Source organism: Hemitrygon akajei, chromosome 16, assembly GCF_048418815.1.
Source record: "Hemitrygon akajei chromosome 16, sHemAka1.3, whole genome shotgun sequence".
NCBI classification, from domain to species: Eukaryota; Metazoa; Chordata; class Chondrichthyes; order Myliobatiformes; family Dasyatidae; genus Hemitrygon; species Hemitrygon akajei.
In genome coordinates, this window is record NC_133139.1 from 34,303,477 (window position 1) to 34,318,717 (window position 15,241).

General features: G+C 41.5%; 1 protein-coding gene across 2 annotated transcripts in view; it reads right to left on the reverse strand.

Moving 5' to 3' along the window:
- Nucleotides 1–15,241, reverse strand: part of LOC140739962 (phospholipid-transporting ATPase ABCA1-like) — a 186,721-nt gene that overhangs the window by 98,755 nt on the left and 72,725 nt on the right. For both annotated transcript variants that reach the window (XM_073068673.1, XM_073068672.1), the window contains exon 9: nt 9,882–10,119. In XM_073068673.1, coding sequence (XP_072924774.1) covers nt 9,882–10,119 — 238 coding nt within the window. The remainder of the gene's footprint in view (nt 1–9,881; nt 10,120–15,241) is intronic.

The window sequence follows — 15,241 nt, forward strand, 5'->3', positions numbered from 1 at the left end:
ATTTTATGTTACTTTTCACTATCTCAGTGTCCTAGTGTGCTTTAAATCCAGGGATGTATTTTTGAAATTCGGTCTGTGCCACCAATCAGGAAACAAAACAGCAAATTTGTATACAAGATCCGTTAAACAGAAATACACTCATGACTGGATTAATCTAAGATTAAGATTAAGAGATAAATATTGGCCAGTGCATCAGGGAAAAAAAACCCTTTGCCTTTCTTTGGAATTCATGAGAGGTGGGTTTTTTTTTTACATCTATCTAAGGCGGCTACTGAAACTACATCTGAACTTAGATAGCATAGGTTAAATGCACAGTAAAACTTCCAAGTTCAAGTTTAATTGTCTTTCAACCATACATGAATACAGCCAAACAAAACAGCATTACTCCGCGACCAAGGTGCAAAACACAATACCAACAGTCATACATAGCACAAGGCACATTTAACATGTATAAGACAGCAATGCATATGAGACAGCAGTGAAATACAGTCACACACAAAAACAGTCCAAGATGGTGAGTCCATGAATGTTGTGGCAGTCTGCAGTTGAACACAATACGCCTCGTCCTCTGCTGAACAAATTTGGGGCGGGGGGGGCAGCACCATCTCTACAATGGACACTGCACCACACCTGGTATGAATGGATGTATATATTTTAGTGCAGTGACTCCCCTTAGCACTACATATTGACTGATATTTTACCCATGCAAATTGATCTGTTGTCCTCTCTTTGCAAATTGAGTACATCAGTTAACCTTCATCTCTGCATGTGTGATTTTATTTAATTGATATATATTTGGACAGACACAACAAATTACCGATGACTATGAACTGAATAAGTGAATATTAACAGATATCACCAATTGCACTGTTATGAGATGACAGAGTTCTGAGGAAGGAAGAAAGACAGTGAGAGGAAAGAATGTATCAGTACGGAGAAGGCCATCATGGACGCAACCAAACAGATGTGTGAGTAATAGTGCACTGTGAGGGACGCACAACTAGCAGAGTTAAAGTGAAAATAACATGACGATAGCCTAAGGTGGGGAAGTTGATAAACTCGATAGTACTAATGAGGACTGGGAATCGTATATCGAGAGGGTTGAACTATACTGTAACACGATCAAAGTGGATGAGGCAAAGAAAGCCTCCATACTTCTTAGCTTAATGGGTGCTGAAATGTACAAGCCCTTACATAGCATAGTAACTCTTGAAAAGCCAGCAAGTAAGATGTTTCACGATATTGTTGCAATTTTACAAAACCACTTGAGTCCTAAACCACTAGTAATAGCTGAGAGATTTAGATTTCACAAAAAGAACCAGTCAAAGGGTGAAAACATTTCTGAATACATTGCAGAACTGCATAAACTATCCCAATACTGTGACTTTAGAGATGGACTTTATGATGCATTAAAGGATAGGCTTGTATGTGGGCATGCATAGTCAAAGCACTCTAAAAGAGGCTTCTGTCAGAAACAGACATAACCTTAGAAAGGATATTGTCCATTGCAATATCATTAGAAACTACAGCAAAGGATTCAGCAGAACCACAGAAAAAGAGTTTAGATTGTGAAATGCACAAAATGCCCCCAAATAGTGCAAAAAAACAAAAATGTTATTGATGTGGCAAATCCTCCTATAGTGCAATGACTGTAGGTTCAAAGAAAAAGTTTGCAAAAAGTGTCAGACAAGGTCACATAGAGTGTGCAAGTCCAGCAAAAGCACAACCAAAGAGAAAAACAACACAGTGAAAAGTTTCAAATATAAAACTAACCAAATGCATAAAGTGACTGAAGGAGAAACTGAATCAGATACGGTGTCTGACAGGGGTGAGCTGTCACGTCTAGGACTGCATAGCATTACTGAAGCAGATCGCAGTGTAATATGGATTATAATAGATGTGTCTGGTGTAAAACTGAAACTGGAGCTGGATACAGGGTCACCTCTGTCTATAACTTCACAGGCTGACTACGACGGACTGTTTTCTAAGCTACCATTAGAAAAGGCCTCAGTGATGCCAAAGACATACACAAGCAAAAAGGTGTCTCCCAAAGGCAAACTGAAAGTGAAAGTGGAGGTAAAACACAGCAGTGGAGCTTTAGGTGTTGAAAAGTAGGCCAGCAATTTTCAGATGTAAATGGTTGAGGAAAATCCCACAAGACTGACACACAATCAAAGCTCTCAATGTGTCATCGACAGGCAACTGTTGACCAAACAGCAGCACTTACCAGAGACTGGCACAGCTGCTTAATGCCTTACGTGCTAAGTCCTAAAGTAGATACTGAACATCAGAGCTTAGAGGTGTCTGGCATTCTCTCCAAGGTTGAGTGGAGCGACTGGACCACCCCCATTGCCCCGGTGATCAAGGAAGGAAAGGCTGGAGCTATTTGCATATGCAGGGACTTCAAAGTGAGCATCAACCCGGTGTCATGTACTGTGCAGTATCCCCTGCCACGATGACATATTTGCATCTTTGGCAGGCAGGGAGAGGTTTTCAAAGACTGACTTGCCACAAAATTATCTGCATATGGAGATGGAGGAGTCAAGCAGGACGTTCCTCACAAACAACATTCACAAGAGACTGTTCCAGTATAATCTTCTCATCTTTGGCATTGCATCAGCTCCAGCTATTTGGCAAAGACTAGTAGGCCAAGTGTTCCAAGACATCCTGGAACACAATGTTACCTTGATGACAACATTGTGACTGGCAAAAATGATGAACAGCATCTCAAGAAACTTGGTAAAATGCTTACCAGGCTGAGTGAGTATGGCCTGCGTGCAAAGAGAAAGAAATTTGAGTTTTTCAAGAATGAAATCTCATATTGTGGACATGTCATTGACAAGCACGGCTTACATAATCACAAGAGAAAATTGAAGCTGTGCTGCAGGCACCCAAAGTGCAAAATATGTCAGAACTCGGATCATAATTGGGCCTTGTAAACTACTACCACTGCTATAGTGCTGCACCCACCGAACACACTGATGCAGACAGGAATAAAGTGGAAGTAAATGGGGAAAGTCAGAAATATATGAAAGGTTATTCAAGGAAATAAAGAGACCAATAACATCAGATGAACTGCTCACCCATTCAGAGCCATTTCTGCCCATCAGACTACTGTGAGATGAGACCCCTTATGGCATTGGTGCCGTTTTGTCACACACCATGGAAGATGAATCTGAGCATTCAATTACATTTGCTTTAAGATCACTGTCAAGTGCAGAATGCAACTACGCACAGATCAACTGAGAGGCCCTTAGTCTAGAATGGGGGAATAAAGAAGTTTCACCACTACCTCCAGGGACAGATTTTTACTCTACTGACAGACCACCAGCTTCCTGTGTCCATTTTCAGTTCCAGTGATATCTGCTATTTGGCTGCAACTTTTTCTAGGACCCACTCTTATATCAGAGTTCAAGGAACCAAACAACACAGCAATGCTGATGACTTGTCATGTCTTTCTTTGTTGGCAACTGAAGACAAGTCTTCATACTGTGACCCAGCAGAAATGTTCTACACCATATTGGTGGACCAGTTGCCAGTAACAAGTTCTGAAATACAAAGAGAAACAATGAATAACCTGACATTGTCAAAGGTCTATGACATCACCAAGCAAGGATAACCCACTCATGGTAATCCTCTGTTTCCTGAGTTCTCAGTGAGTCAAGACCAACTATCTGTATGTCAAAGAACCCTGATGTGTAGATCTTGCGTTGTGATTCCCTCGAAACTATGCATCAGAATGTTAGAAAGCTGCATGAATGACATCTGGGTACAGTCAAAATGAAGCACCTCATCCATGTGGTGAGGTGGCCAGATAGACAGATTGAAGACTTGACCAAAAGCTGTTCGGTATGCCACAAAGTTCAAAATGTACCCGCCACAGGCACTGTTACACCTATGGCAGTGGCCATCTTCACTATAACAAAGCGTACATAATGACTTTTAAACCCAAAGTACACTGCAGATGCTGTGGTCAAAGCAACACGTACAACACGCTGGAGGAACTCAGCAGGTCGGACAGCATCCGTGGAAACGAGCACTCAACATTGACTGCTCGTTTCCACGGATGCTGTCTGACCTGCTGAGTTCCTCCAGCGTGTTGTATGTGTTGCATATTGACTTTGCTGGGTCATTCATGGACTCCATGTTTCAGATTGCTGTGGATGCTTATCCGAAGTGGCCAGAGGTCATACCAATGAAGACAACCACCTCAAAAAAACTTTCCATTCTGAGGACTACCCTTTGCAAGTATGGCTTACCTGAACAAGTTGTAAGTAACAACGGTCCACAATACACGCCAGAAGAATTTTGATTGTTCATGAAGAAAAATTGCATCAGACATTTCAAGTCAACTCCCCAGCAACTAATGGGTTAGTTGAAAGGTTTATCCAAACTTTCAAGAAATCCATTAAAGCTATGGACAAGGAGGACATTTCTCTACAGCACAAGGTGGACAATTTCCTTTTTGTGTATCGGAATTTTGTTCATGCGATGACAAATCAAACACCTGCAATATTCATGAGCAGGAATCATAGACCTCCTGAAAACTGATCTTCAGAGGGAAGTGCAGTTGCCAAGTAAATCAGTAAGGAGCTTTGAGGTTGGACAGGAAGTTCTAGTGCGTGATTGACGAGAAGGCAAGTGGATACCCAGTAGGAGAGCTACAAGAACTGGACCACTGATGTGCATAGTGGATGTTGGAGATCAGACATGGAAAAGTCATGTGGACCAGATACTCGATGCTCAGCCAAAGAACACACCTGAGTCGACTGCATCCAACAAGACGGACACATTACCGCCACTGGAGTTACCCCTCAGTGATGATCATGTCACTAACAGCAACGTGACACCTGCAACAGAGAAAGTGGTCTTTGACAAGGCACCTGCCAAACCTGATGCCATTCCACAGGTCCAAACACACTATCCTGAAAGCAACAGAGTGCCATCCAAAAGACGGCATCCTTAGTGTAGTGTAACTAGTTATGGACTGTTATTGTAAAAGTGAGTTTATTTGAATATGGTCTGTTAAAGGGAAATTGAATGTTTTGTTACATGTACAGTGTTATGTTAAATTTAAAGGGGGAGGAAGCATAATGTATGATCTATTTATTTTAGAACAATGACTCGCCTTAGCACTTCATAAGCATTGATCTGTTGTTCCCTTTCTCTCTCTGCAAAGTGAATACACCTTCATCTCCATGTGCGTGCTTTTATTTAATTGATAAGTAGTTGTACAGATACGACAACAGCCCCTCCGGCTCATCGATGGAGCGCACCAACTCTGACGCCTGGGTGTCTCTCCGGGCGGCTGCAAACAGGTGACAGTGTGGCTTGAGCTCTAGTCCTTGCTACAACCAATGCCACGCCCCACACCGCTCCCCTGCACCCACCAATATACCGGTGAATCGGACTTGCAGCATTCCACCTTAACAATGTCCTACAGGATCTTGCAACCACAATAAAGGCAACTAAGATGATCATGCACTGTTAGACTGCACCCCTCCTTCACACTGCCACACCAGTGCCTCTCTGGAGCGGACAGTAGCGTGATTTTGCATGTTCAGGACCAACTCCTGTGCAATCCAAGCCTCCAACCTTGGCTTCAACAACTCCTCTTCAATGCATTGCACCTATAAAGATGTCCTTATTTTCCTTTCCTCCTTTGAATTTGTAACTGTCCACATGTGTCATGGATGAACTAAAGTTCTGCCAGCTCAACAATTCACTATCAAGATCTGCCATACTATAATGCGATCATACCCCCCACTTTGCGTGGCATTTCAGCTGAATTGTACAAAATCCCAGAACTACTTCGGAAAGCACATCTCAGCCATCATCAAGACTTTCGCCTCTAATATGTTAGCAGCTACTCTTCCCTCACCATAGTGCTTAAACATTATCACCACACTGACATTTTCAAATTTATTTTTCCCCAGATCATCTTTGCTATTTTCTCAAACACTAGACTTCCTGAATTCTAATTCTTCTTGAAACCTATGCCAGGTCCCCTGGCACATTCACACATTATCCATCTTTACCAAAATACTTTTGCATCCTCATTATTCTAAACTGTGTCCCATAACCTGATGTCTATGCAGTCCGCCTCCTCTGCCTGGCTAAATTTGCTCTATTGCACAACTTCTCCTCTGACTGCGCTCGTTCCACTCGCCTTCCAAGCAACAAAAAATGATGCTGTGGAAAATTATATGAACTGAAACTATGTTTGTCTCTTTGTGGGACATGAGAAACCTTCTAGATGCACGTTCTCCCCTGCACCACAGCCTATCACTGCATTAACACTAGTATCATTATAACTCATTCCTCACTTCCTGAAGTAGAAAGACTTAATTTCATTGGCTGGCAAGTTGTAGTCTGCTCTGTTGTTCATCTGGACCATATTTGGCTTTTCATTTCCATGTACTGAGGGTACTACGGTGAGACCACCAGTAATTGGCTCCCACATCACCAAGTTCAGGAACAGTTATTACCCCTCAACCACCAGGCTCTTGATCTAGAGGGGATAACCACACCCACCCATCACTAAACTGATTCTATAATCTATGGACTCACTTTTAAGGACTCCAAAACCTGTGTTCTTAATATTTATTGCTTAATTATTAGTATTATTTTTACTTTACGTATTTGTTGTTTTATGTTTTGCACATTGGCTGTTTGTTCTATTTTTGTCATGCACATTTTTTCACTGATTCTATCGTGTTTCTTTGCATCTATTGTAAATTGGTTGTCATTGCCTTCTTCTGGGCAATACTCTTCAGAGATTGTCTGTCTAGTGTCAGTGGCTGCATAACCAGGAGTTGTGATACAAACATCCACCACTTGCTCCCATGGCTTCACATGACCCTGCTTGGTGTAGGGGGTTGGGTCTGAGCAGGTGCTACACCTTACCCAACGGTGACCTGCTGGCCAGTGAAGGGGAAGGATGCCTTACATCTCTTTTGGTAGAGATGCATCTCCACCCTCCTACCCTGACACATCTGTATTTTGAACTTTGAATTGGTGCCTTCTGGTTCCAGAACAAGTTTGATCATGACCCCAGATGTTACCCTGTGTGGTACCTGCACATGCTCCCCGTGACTGTGTAGATTTCCACTATGAGCTCTGGTTTCCTCCCATATCCCAAAGCCACCCTGGTAAGTAAGTCGGTCTCTATAGATTAGCTTCAGCGTAGGAAAATGGGGAAAAAACTAATTAAAGAGTAGAAGGTGGGTATCAGAGAGGGAACCTTTTACAGGATGAAGGGAAATAAAGAGGGAGAATAGGACTAATGAAACACTTCTGCCATGAGCTAACATTCACCTAATGGGCTAAATGGCCTCTTTTAAAATTTCAATGCAAGTTATTAAAATAAGCAGGCGACCTAAATACACTAGGTTTCCATTGATTTCCATGCGTTCCCTGACTGCGCCCCCAACACCTCCTTAACTCCACACATTCCATTTCATTCTCATAGCATCTCTAGCTCCATGGCAACACAGAGAAAACACTGAGGGAACTCAGCAAGTCAGGGAGTATCTATAGAGATGAATAAACAGTCAATGTTTCAGAATGAGGCCCTTCATCAGGACTGGAAAGTAAGGAGAAAGATGGCAGAATAAGAAAGTAGGGGGAGGGGAAGGAGTACAAGCTAGAATGTGATAGGTGAAACCAGGTGGGTGGATGAAGTAAGCTGGGAGGTGATAGGCGGAAAAGGTAAAGGGCTGGAGAAGAAGAAATCTGATTGGAGAGGAGAGTGGACCATGGGAGAAAAGGAAGCAGCTGGAAGTGATAGGCAGGTGAGGAGAAGAGGTAAGAGGCTGGAGTATGGAAATGAAGAAGAGGAAAAGAGAACAGAAAAATTTGCCAGAAATTGGGGACATCTATGTTCATGCCATCAGGTTAGGTTGCAAGCTACCTAGATGGAATATGAGCTGTTGCTCTAACTTTGAGAGGGCCTCATCGGGGTAGAGGTGGAGACCATACACCGACGTGTCAGAATGGGAATGGGGATTGGAAATGAAATGGTTGGCCAGTGGGAAACCCATTTTTTTCTGCAGGTGGAGTGAAGGTGCTCCACAAAGTGGTTCCCTGATCTACATCTGGTCTTACCAATGTACAGGAGGCCGCATGAGGAGTACTGGGTAGATTCACAGGTGAGTGTTGCCTCAACTGGAAGGACTGTTTGGGGCCTTGAATGGAGGTAAGGGAGGAGGCAAATGGGCAGGTGTAGCACTTTGGCCACTTACAGGGATAAGTGCCAGGAGGGAGATTAGTGGGGAGGGTTGAATGATCAAGGGAATCAGAGAGGGAGCAAACCCTATGGAAAGTGGAGATTGGGGAGGTAAAGGTGGTAGGGTTACACTGAAGATGGCATAAACGAGAGTATGATGTATTGTACATGGAGGACAGGACAAAAGGAACTATCCCTGTTAAGGCAGCGGGAAGACGTGGTGAGCTCAGATGTCTGGGGAATGAAGGAATTGCGGGTGAGGGCAGCATCAATAGTGGAAGATGGGAAACCCCATTTCTTTGAAGGAGGAGGACATCACTGATTTCCTGGAAAGGGAAGTCTTGTCCTGGGAGCAGATGTAGCAGAGATGAAGGAACTAAGAAAATGGAATTGCACTTTTTATTTTACAGGAGACAAGAGTAGGAAGCAGTATAGTCGCTGTGGGAATCAGTACGTTTATGAAGGATATTGGTCGACAGCTTGTCCTCAGAGATGGAGACAAAGAGACCAAGTAAGGGGAGAGAGGTTTCCGAAATGGACAAAGTGAATTTAAGGGCAGGGTGGAAACTGAAAAGAAAAGTTGATGAAATTGACAAGCTGAACATGGGTGCTTGAAGCAGCACCAATGCAGTCGTCAATATAGCGCACAAAGAATTGGGAAGCAGTGTCAGGGAAGGCTTGGAACACTGAATATTGATTTCCATCACCCGCAGAATCTCTAGTATTTATGATTTTCTAGCTCCATGGACATGCTCTGGCAACGCCACTTTTCACACCACTGCTACCTTGCTCGTCGACTCCGCATTCTCCCCTACAATGGATGAAAAGGCTCTCAAATGTCAGCATTCCACTTCCTGTGCTTCTGCTTACTTTTCCCCCATCCCATCCTCACTTCGTACTTCACTAACCCTCACATTCAATACAGCAGCCTCTGCGATTTCCAGCACATACAAGCAGCAGATTTATTTTTATGTCCTTGCTCTGGACAGTTCAGACAGATTGTTCTTTTCTGGGTCGTTTGGCTTACTCCAACAAAGTTTTTTTAAAAAATCCTCCTCTCTTCCCACCATCCATGCCCTAACAAACTTGCCATGTAAAGCATCAATATACTTGCATATCTTTCAATTCAGTAAATTACATCTTTTGCTTTCAATGTGGTTTCCTTTACATTAAAGAGATAAAACAGATGATTGCATTGTAGAACAATTGTGCAATTCAGAGCTTCCAGTCACTTGTCATTTTAATTCAGTTGCAATCTTCCTTGGACCTCTCTATCCATAATGTCTAAAAAAGCTCGGAGAAAATTTGAAGAACATCCATCTCAACTTGGTACATTACAACATTTTTCAGACTCAAACATTTTATTGTTTCATTTTTTTGTTAATAGCTTCAGTGAATCAGAAATAGTCATGGCTTTAGCCAGCTGCAAATAAGTTTTCTGCTGTTTTTGATCAAGGCTTGTTCTAGCCTTCTGCTCATCCCCCACACAATAGCTTTTAAGTGCATTGATAAAGGGAGATGCACAAAATATATGTTCTTATTTAAAATGTTGGTACATAATTAGCAATGATAGCTCAACTCCTAGCAGCAGAACTTCAGGCCCAACAAATCTCCTTCTTTGAAAGATATATTTGAAGAATAAAATTGCACTCACGTGTTGAATTGTCAAATGTGATCATTCCATCATTTGTGCTGTTCCTACCAAATAAGGCCTTGTAGTCATCATCTTCATACCAGTTCAGTGAAGGTATGCGCAGTCCACCTCCATCTGGATGCCCACAAACAATCTTCGAGATGGCCTGAAACATTGTTTTTGGTGATCCTGTTGTGTTTGGACTTGTTAACCACTGGACTTCATCCCGGAATTCAGAAAAACTCGTCATGCTGGATAGCTTGTGATGTAATTATAAGAGAGGATTAAAAAAAAACACAAAATAGAAGCTTTAGTGGAGGTAGCATTAATGAAAAACCCACAATTCATTAACATATCAGTACTAAAGTTCCCTCTTAACGATTTGAATTGGTGTGCCTTTGTTTTATGACACTATAAAACAATGCTCCTGGTTTACCTTTCACTATCTTAGATATCCTTAAGATGCTTCTTTCACGGGCAAACAGCCAGTGTTATTTGTAATAACTCAGGTCTCCCTGGATGATGCTTAGTGCTCTTTACCACCTCCAATTCTTCTCATGCCCAAGACTAGACAGAGTACTCAATGTGTGACATATCCACCAAAATGTTCCTCATGTTCTAACTATAATCGGGGTTTGGAGTAAAACTATGTTAGTAAAATACCAAGAAAAGAAAATCTTTCTGCATTTGCCACTTTCAATCAAATGAACACAAATTCTTTAGGATTTAGAAAAGATTCTTTTTTAATTCTCTTTGGGTCACATGCTTCCCAAATTCCTTTTCTCCAACTATGAACCTTTACCATTTCCCCTGAAGCCAATTAAGGCCCATTGCAGGAGTCACAGATGTGAATATTACTCCATCTCTTTGTCCTCACTTTCTTCTACCATTTGTTTACCACTATTTCAATCTTCATAACACAAGTAGCTTTCAAATGATCCTTCCAAAAGACATTTGTTGTCCACAAAAACTACCAATCAGCCTATCAAACAAATTACTTTCTGTCCTGATATCCAACTGCATACTCCTGTTCAGAAAACTTCATATCATGGACTCTACTCATCTACAGTCTCAATGAGAACATATGCAGAATCTTCAGTCCTCAACAGGAAGAATGAGCAGAGTGCAGTCAGAACACTACATGCTGCTGGAACAGAAGAAAGGAATTTAGCAGCAGGCTACATTCAACAAGAGTATCCAAGGAACAATCCTCTCATCCTGCACGTTAATGATTAATAATGTGCAAGGCTTCTGCAGTAAGGACACCTTCACTGAGATAAGCCACATCCTTAGCTTCACCAGGAGAGCAGGGAAGGAAGTACTTTGCTGACAGCTGTTAACGTCTCTCTGGTTTTCACTTTCTGCAGTGTGGGTTCATTCCTATCCGGATTTGGAAACACCTGTAATGTAGCTGTTGCAGGTGTTCAAGTCTCCCTTTCCAAATAAGGAGCATCCAGTTTTGCAACATGAAATTGGAGACATACCACATCCAGAAGAGAATTTTATTTCTTCAATACACTGGAACTCCTTGCTTGTTCACCAGACTAGCTTATTTGTTGCTCTACATGTTAAGGGCTCACCTCTGTCTCACATTCACAGCAAATATGATTAAAGATATCATTTTCCCCTTGTTCAGATAACTACCTCCATGAAAATCTCCCAGGTTATTTGAAAAGTAGTACAAATCATTAATCTGATATAGTACCAGAGATAATTAAGATGTTCCAGAAGTTTTGACTTTGACAAGTTAAATGCAAAGGCCTTGAAGAGTCAGGTAGCTACTTCAAAAGCAATTGAGATATAGCCAATATGTTATAATGAGTATGTCAGCCTCATCTACAAACTTCCCGGTGGCCAACTATTTTGATTCCTGTCCCCATTCCCATATGTCAGTCTACGGCCTCCTCTACTGCCAGGATGAGGCCACTCTCAGGTAAGAGAAGCAAAACATATTCCATCTAGGTAACCTATAACCTGGTGGCATGAACATCGATTTATCCAACTTCTGGTCATTTCTTCCCTTCCCCGTTCTCTCTTCATTTCTCCACTCTGGCCTCTTACCTCTTCTCCTCACCTGCCTATCACCTCCCCTGGTGCCCCTCCTTCTCCCCTTACTCCCATGATCCACTCTCCTTTCCTATCAGTGTTCTCCTACAACCCTTTACTTTTTCCACCCATTACCTTCCAATTTCTTACTTCATCCTCCACCCCTCCATCCACCTGGCTTCACCCATCACCTCCATCCTGTACTCCTTTCCCCTCCCTCCACCTTGTTCTGCCTTCCTTTCCAGTCCTGAGCCCGTAACATTGACTGTTTACTCTTTTCCATAGATGCTGCCTGGCCTGCTGAGTTCCTCCAGCATTTTGTGTGTGTTGCACTCTAGATTTCCAGCATCTGCAGAATCTTCTGTGTTTGTGCTCTTGTGTTTATGTTAAAATGATTACAATTTTGTATGATTAAACAGAGTTAAAAATGGTTGTTTTTTTCAAATTGGATAGATATCAAGTTATACCCAAAATTATTATTCTTAGGCCATATTAATGAATTGCATAAAGGCTACTGCATTCATTTTTATACTGCTGTTTGACCTTTATTGTCAAATACACCAGTACATACAGTATATGCAATGCAAAACTCACTTGCAGCAGCGTCACAGATGCATTGCATCATATACAGAACATTCACAAGAGAAACGTAAATGAAAGATACATTATACAGGAAAGAAAACATACTACAACAAAAAAGTCCATTGCAGTGCTAAGTAGTCGTAGTGTTACGACACTGACCTAGTGATTAGAGCAGTACAGGTTAGTTCAAGAACTGTGTGCCTTAAGGGAAGTAGTTGTTCAGGGACTTCAGGTTCCCGTAACTCCAGCCCAGATGGTAGCTGCATGAAGGTGGCATGGTCCGGAAAGGTGGGGAAAGGTACGCGTGATATATTGGGCTGAGTCAACTATTTAGTGGCTTCTTACATTGTTGTGCGTTAAAGCTGCCATTCTAAACCATGATGCAACCAGTCTGCATACTTTCCATTCTATATCTGTAGGAGCTGGTTGCAGTGTTTGGAGACATGCCAAACCTCCTTAACCTTTTAAGACCGAGATGCTGGTACCCCTCCCTGCAGTTTGTAAATCATTCAACATTCATAATAACTATTAATCATTTACAGCATTGGTACAATAATCATGACTCATGTATTTCATAGGCACATAATGAGTATATCTACAAAAGCAAGGTTCAAATCTTCCAGGATTGTCCTGAAATCACCAGGAATTTAAAAAAAAAATCTGCAGAATCCAAGGGTTGCATTTACATTTTTATGCTTTAAAAATTCTCAGGTTCTGAATCTGCTCAAAATCTTAGTGAATGTTTTCAGTATAGTATGGCATACAGCCATTCACATAATTTAAATAACAAACCTCATTATCCATCTTGACTGATGTCTCATCTGCTCTGGCTGCCAGGATCAGTGATGAGCAATGGGAGTGCTAATAATCTTAGATTGGATCTCAGTCAGGCCAACAAAATAACAATGGCTAAATATAGATATCTGTCAGCATCACTTTGATGCCCATGTGGAGCAGCAGTAGCTCACAGCTGCAATGTCCAGTTTCTGCTGTGTGTGTGGTGTTTTCATGCTCCCCTATTTCCTCCAGGGCATTTGGTGGTACATTGGTAAGTAACCTGGCTACCACAAGTCAATATTGTAGGAGGATCAGGGTGGATTGACAAGCATGTGAGACAGAAATAGGGTTCAGCGAGATGTGTGTGAAAATACAAATGATGCCAATGCCTTGGGACCTGGTATGGACTAATGGGCTGAACAAAGTCATATAAGAAATATGAGAACAATCCTTTTCAAATCAACAATAAGAGGAAAGCAGATCCTGTTTGTCTACACCGACGTTCTTATGCAATTTTATTATGCTGAAAGGAATTGAGTAACAGCACAATTCCTTCCAATCTTCTAGCCGAAGAGAGAATGAGTTGAAAGCGGATTAAATACAAAACAATGCATTCATACATGATTTTCCAAAAAGAACCCTTTCTTAAAAGGGTCACTAAAATCTTTTCATTGTTTCTTGGCATCTGTTTTGTCTGCAATCTCCACTCCAGCACCTCACAAAAATTATGGAGAGAAGGAAATTAATTCATCAAACCATAAAGTTGTAGCCACAAACAAAAACCTGACCTCATCAAGTTATGAATGGCCACTGTGGCATTACACACTGGTTAGGGCTGGACCCAATGTTAAAACACGTAATAATAAAGTCTTGATAATGTGGAAAAGGAAGAAAAACATTACTTAAAAAAACAAGCCTCAAAATGTTGAACTCTAATTTAAAATCAGCCTATTAACAGAAAGCAAAACAAAAGCTTATTTGAGCAGTTTTCTCCTTAATCCTTCAATGGACAATTTCAATGATTATGGGCTGCCCTCCAGTGACTCTCCCATGTGACCATTCTTCAAATAAGAAACTGTTGAACACTTTGCACTTGCAGCATGCTTTAGAGCTAAATGGAATCACATCTTCAAATATAAATGTTTGTAGGAATTAACATCAGAATGTCAGCTGAGTTCTGTTTCAGGAACTGTTTTGTCTTATGGCCTTGGACTCCAAGCTTAATGTTGTACTATACATGGTGAACCAAACAGAAACCGGAACACAGGTAAACATTCAGGAAACAACTAACACTTGCACAATGGATAGAAATTGTACCAGGCCTGAGAAATTGTGTCAAAGGAACCATGCAATGGCGTTCATTAGTTTTGTTTAAGGTCTCCTACTAGCAATACCCTATCATAAGGTATTACATGCAATGGAACTGCTCTCCATATTTAGAACTGTACAGAATTTTCCTCGTCTCAATTTGATAAATACAATAAATGATCTAAAGTCATTCAGCATGTAAACAATGATCTATAAACAATAAACCTGGGCAAACTGGTGTAATTAATCATCATAATTCCATATGGAATATTTTGTCGTTCACAATGACATTTTCTTTATGCGTCAAATTGATCTCTCTGGCAGATTTCTTGCCCTGGTTGTGCTTCAACTTCACCAGTTGCTGACAGCGTCACATTCTGAAGGATGTCCTTCTTTGCTATGCTGAGTGCAGTAGGCATGGAAACTTTCCAGCACACACTCATGTGACTGAGCTGACGAATGTGACGTATAGCATCTGACCTTGTCTTGATGTTGCAATTTGTGTCTACAATGCAGGTAACCCACAAGTGAAACGGGTCCAGTGCAATTAGTGTCAGAGCATGAAATACTAGTGTGATGTTGCGCATTAACACCATATTCTTTACTTTGAAGAAACAATCAGCAGCACCCATTTTGAAGACACGGTGAGTGGTGTCACAACAACAACT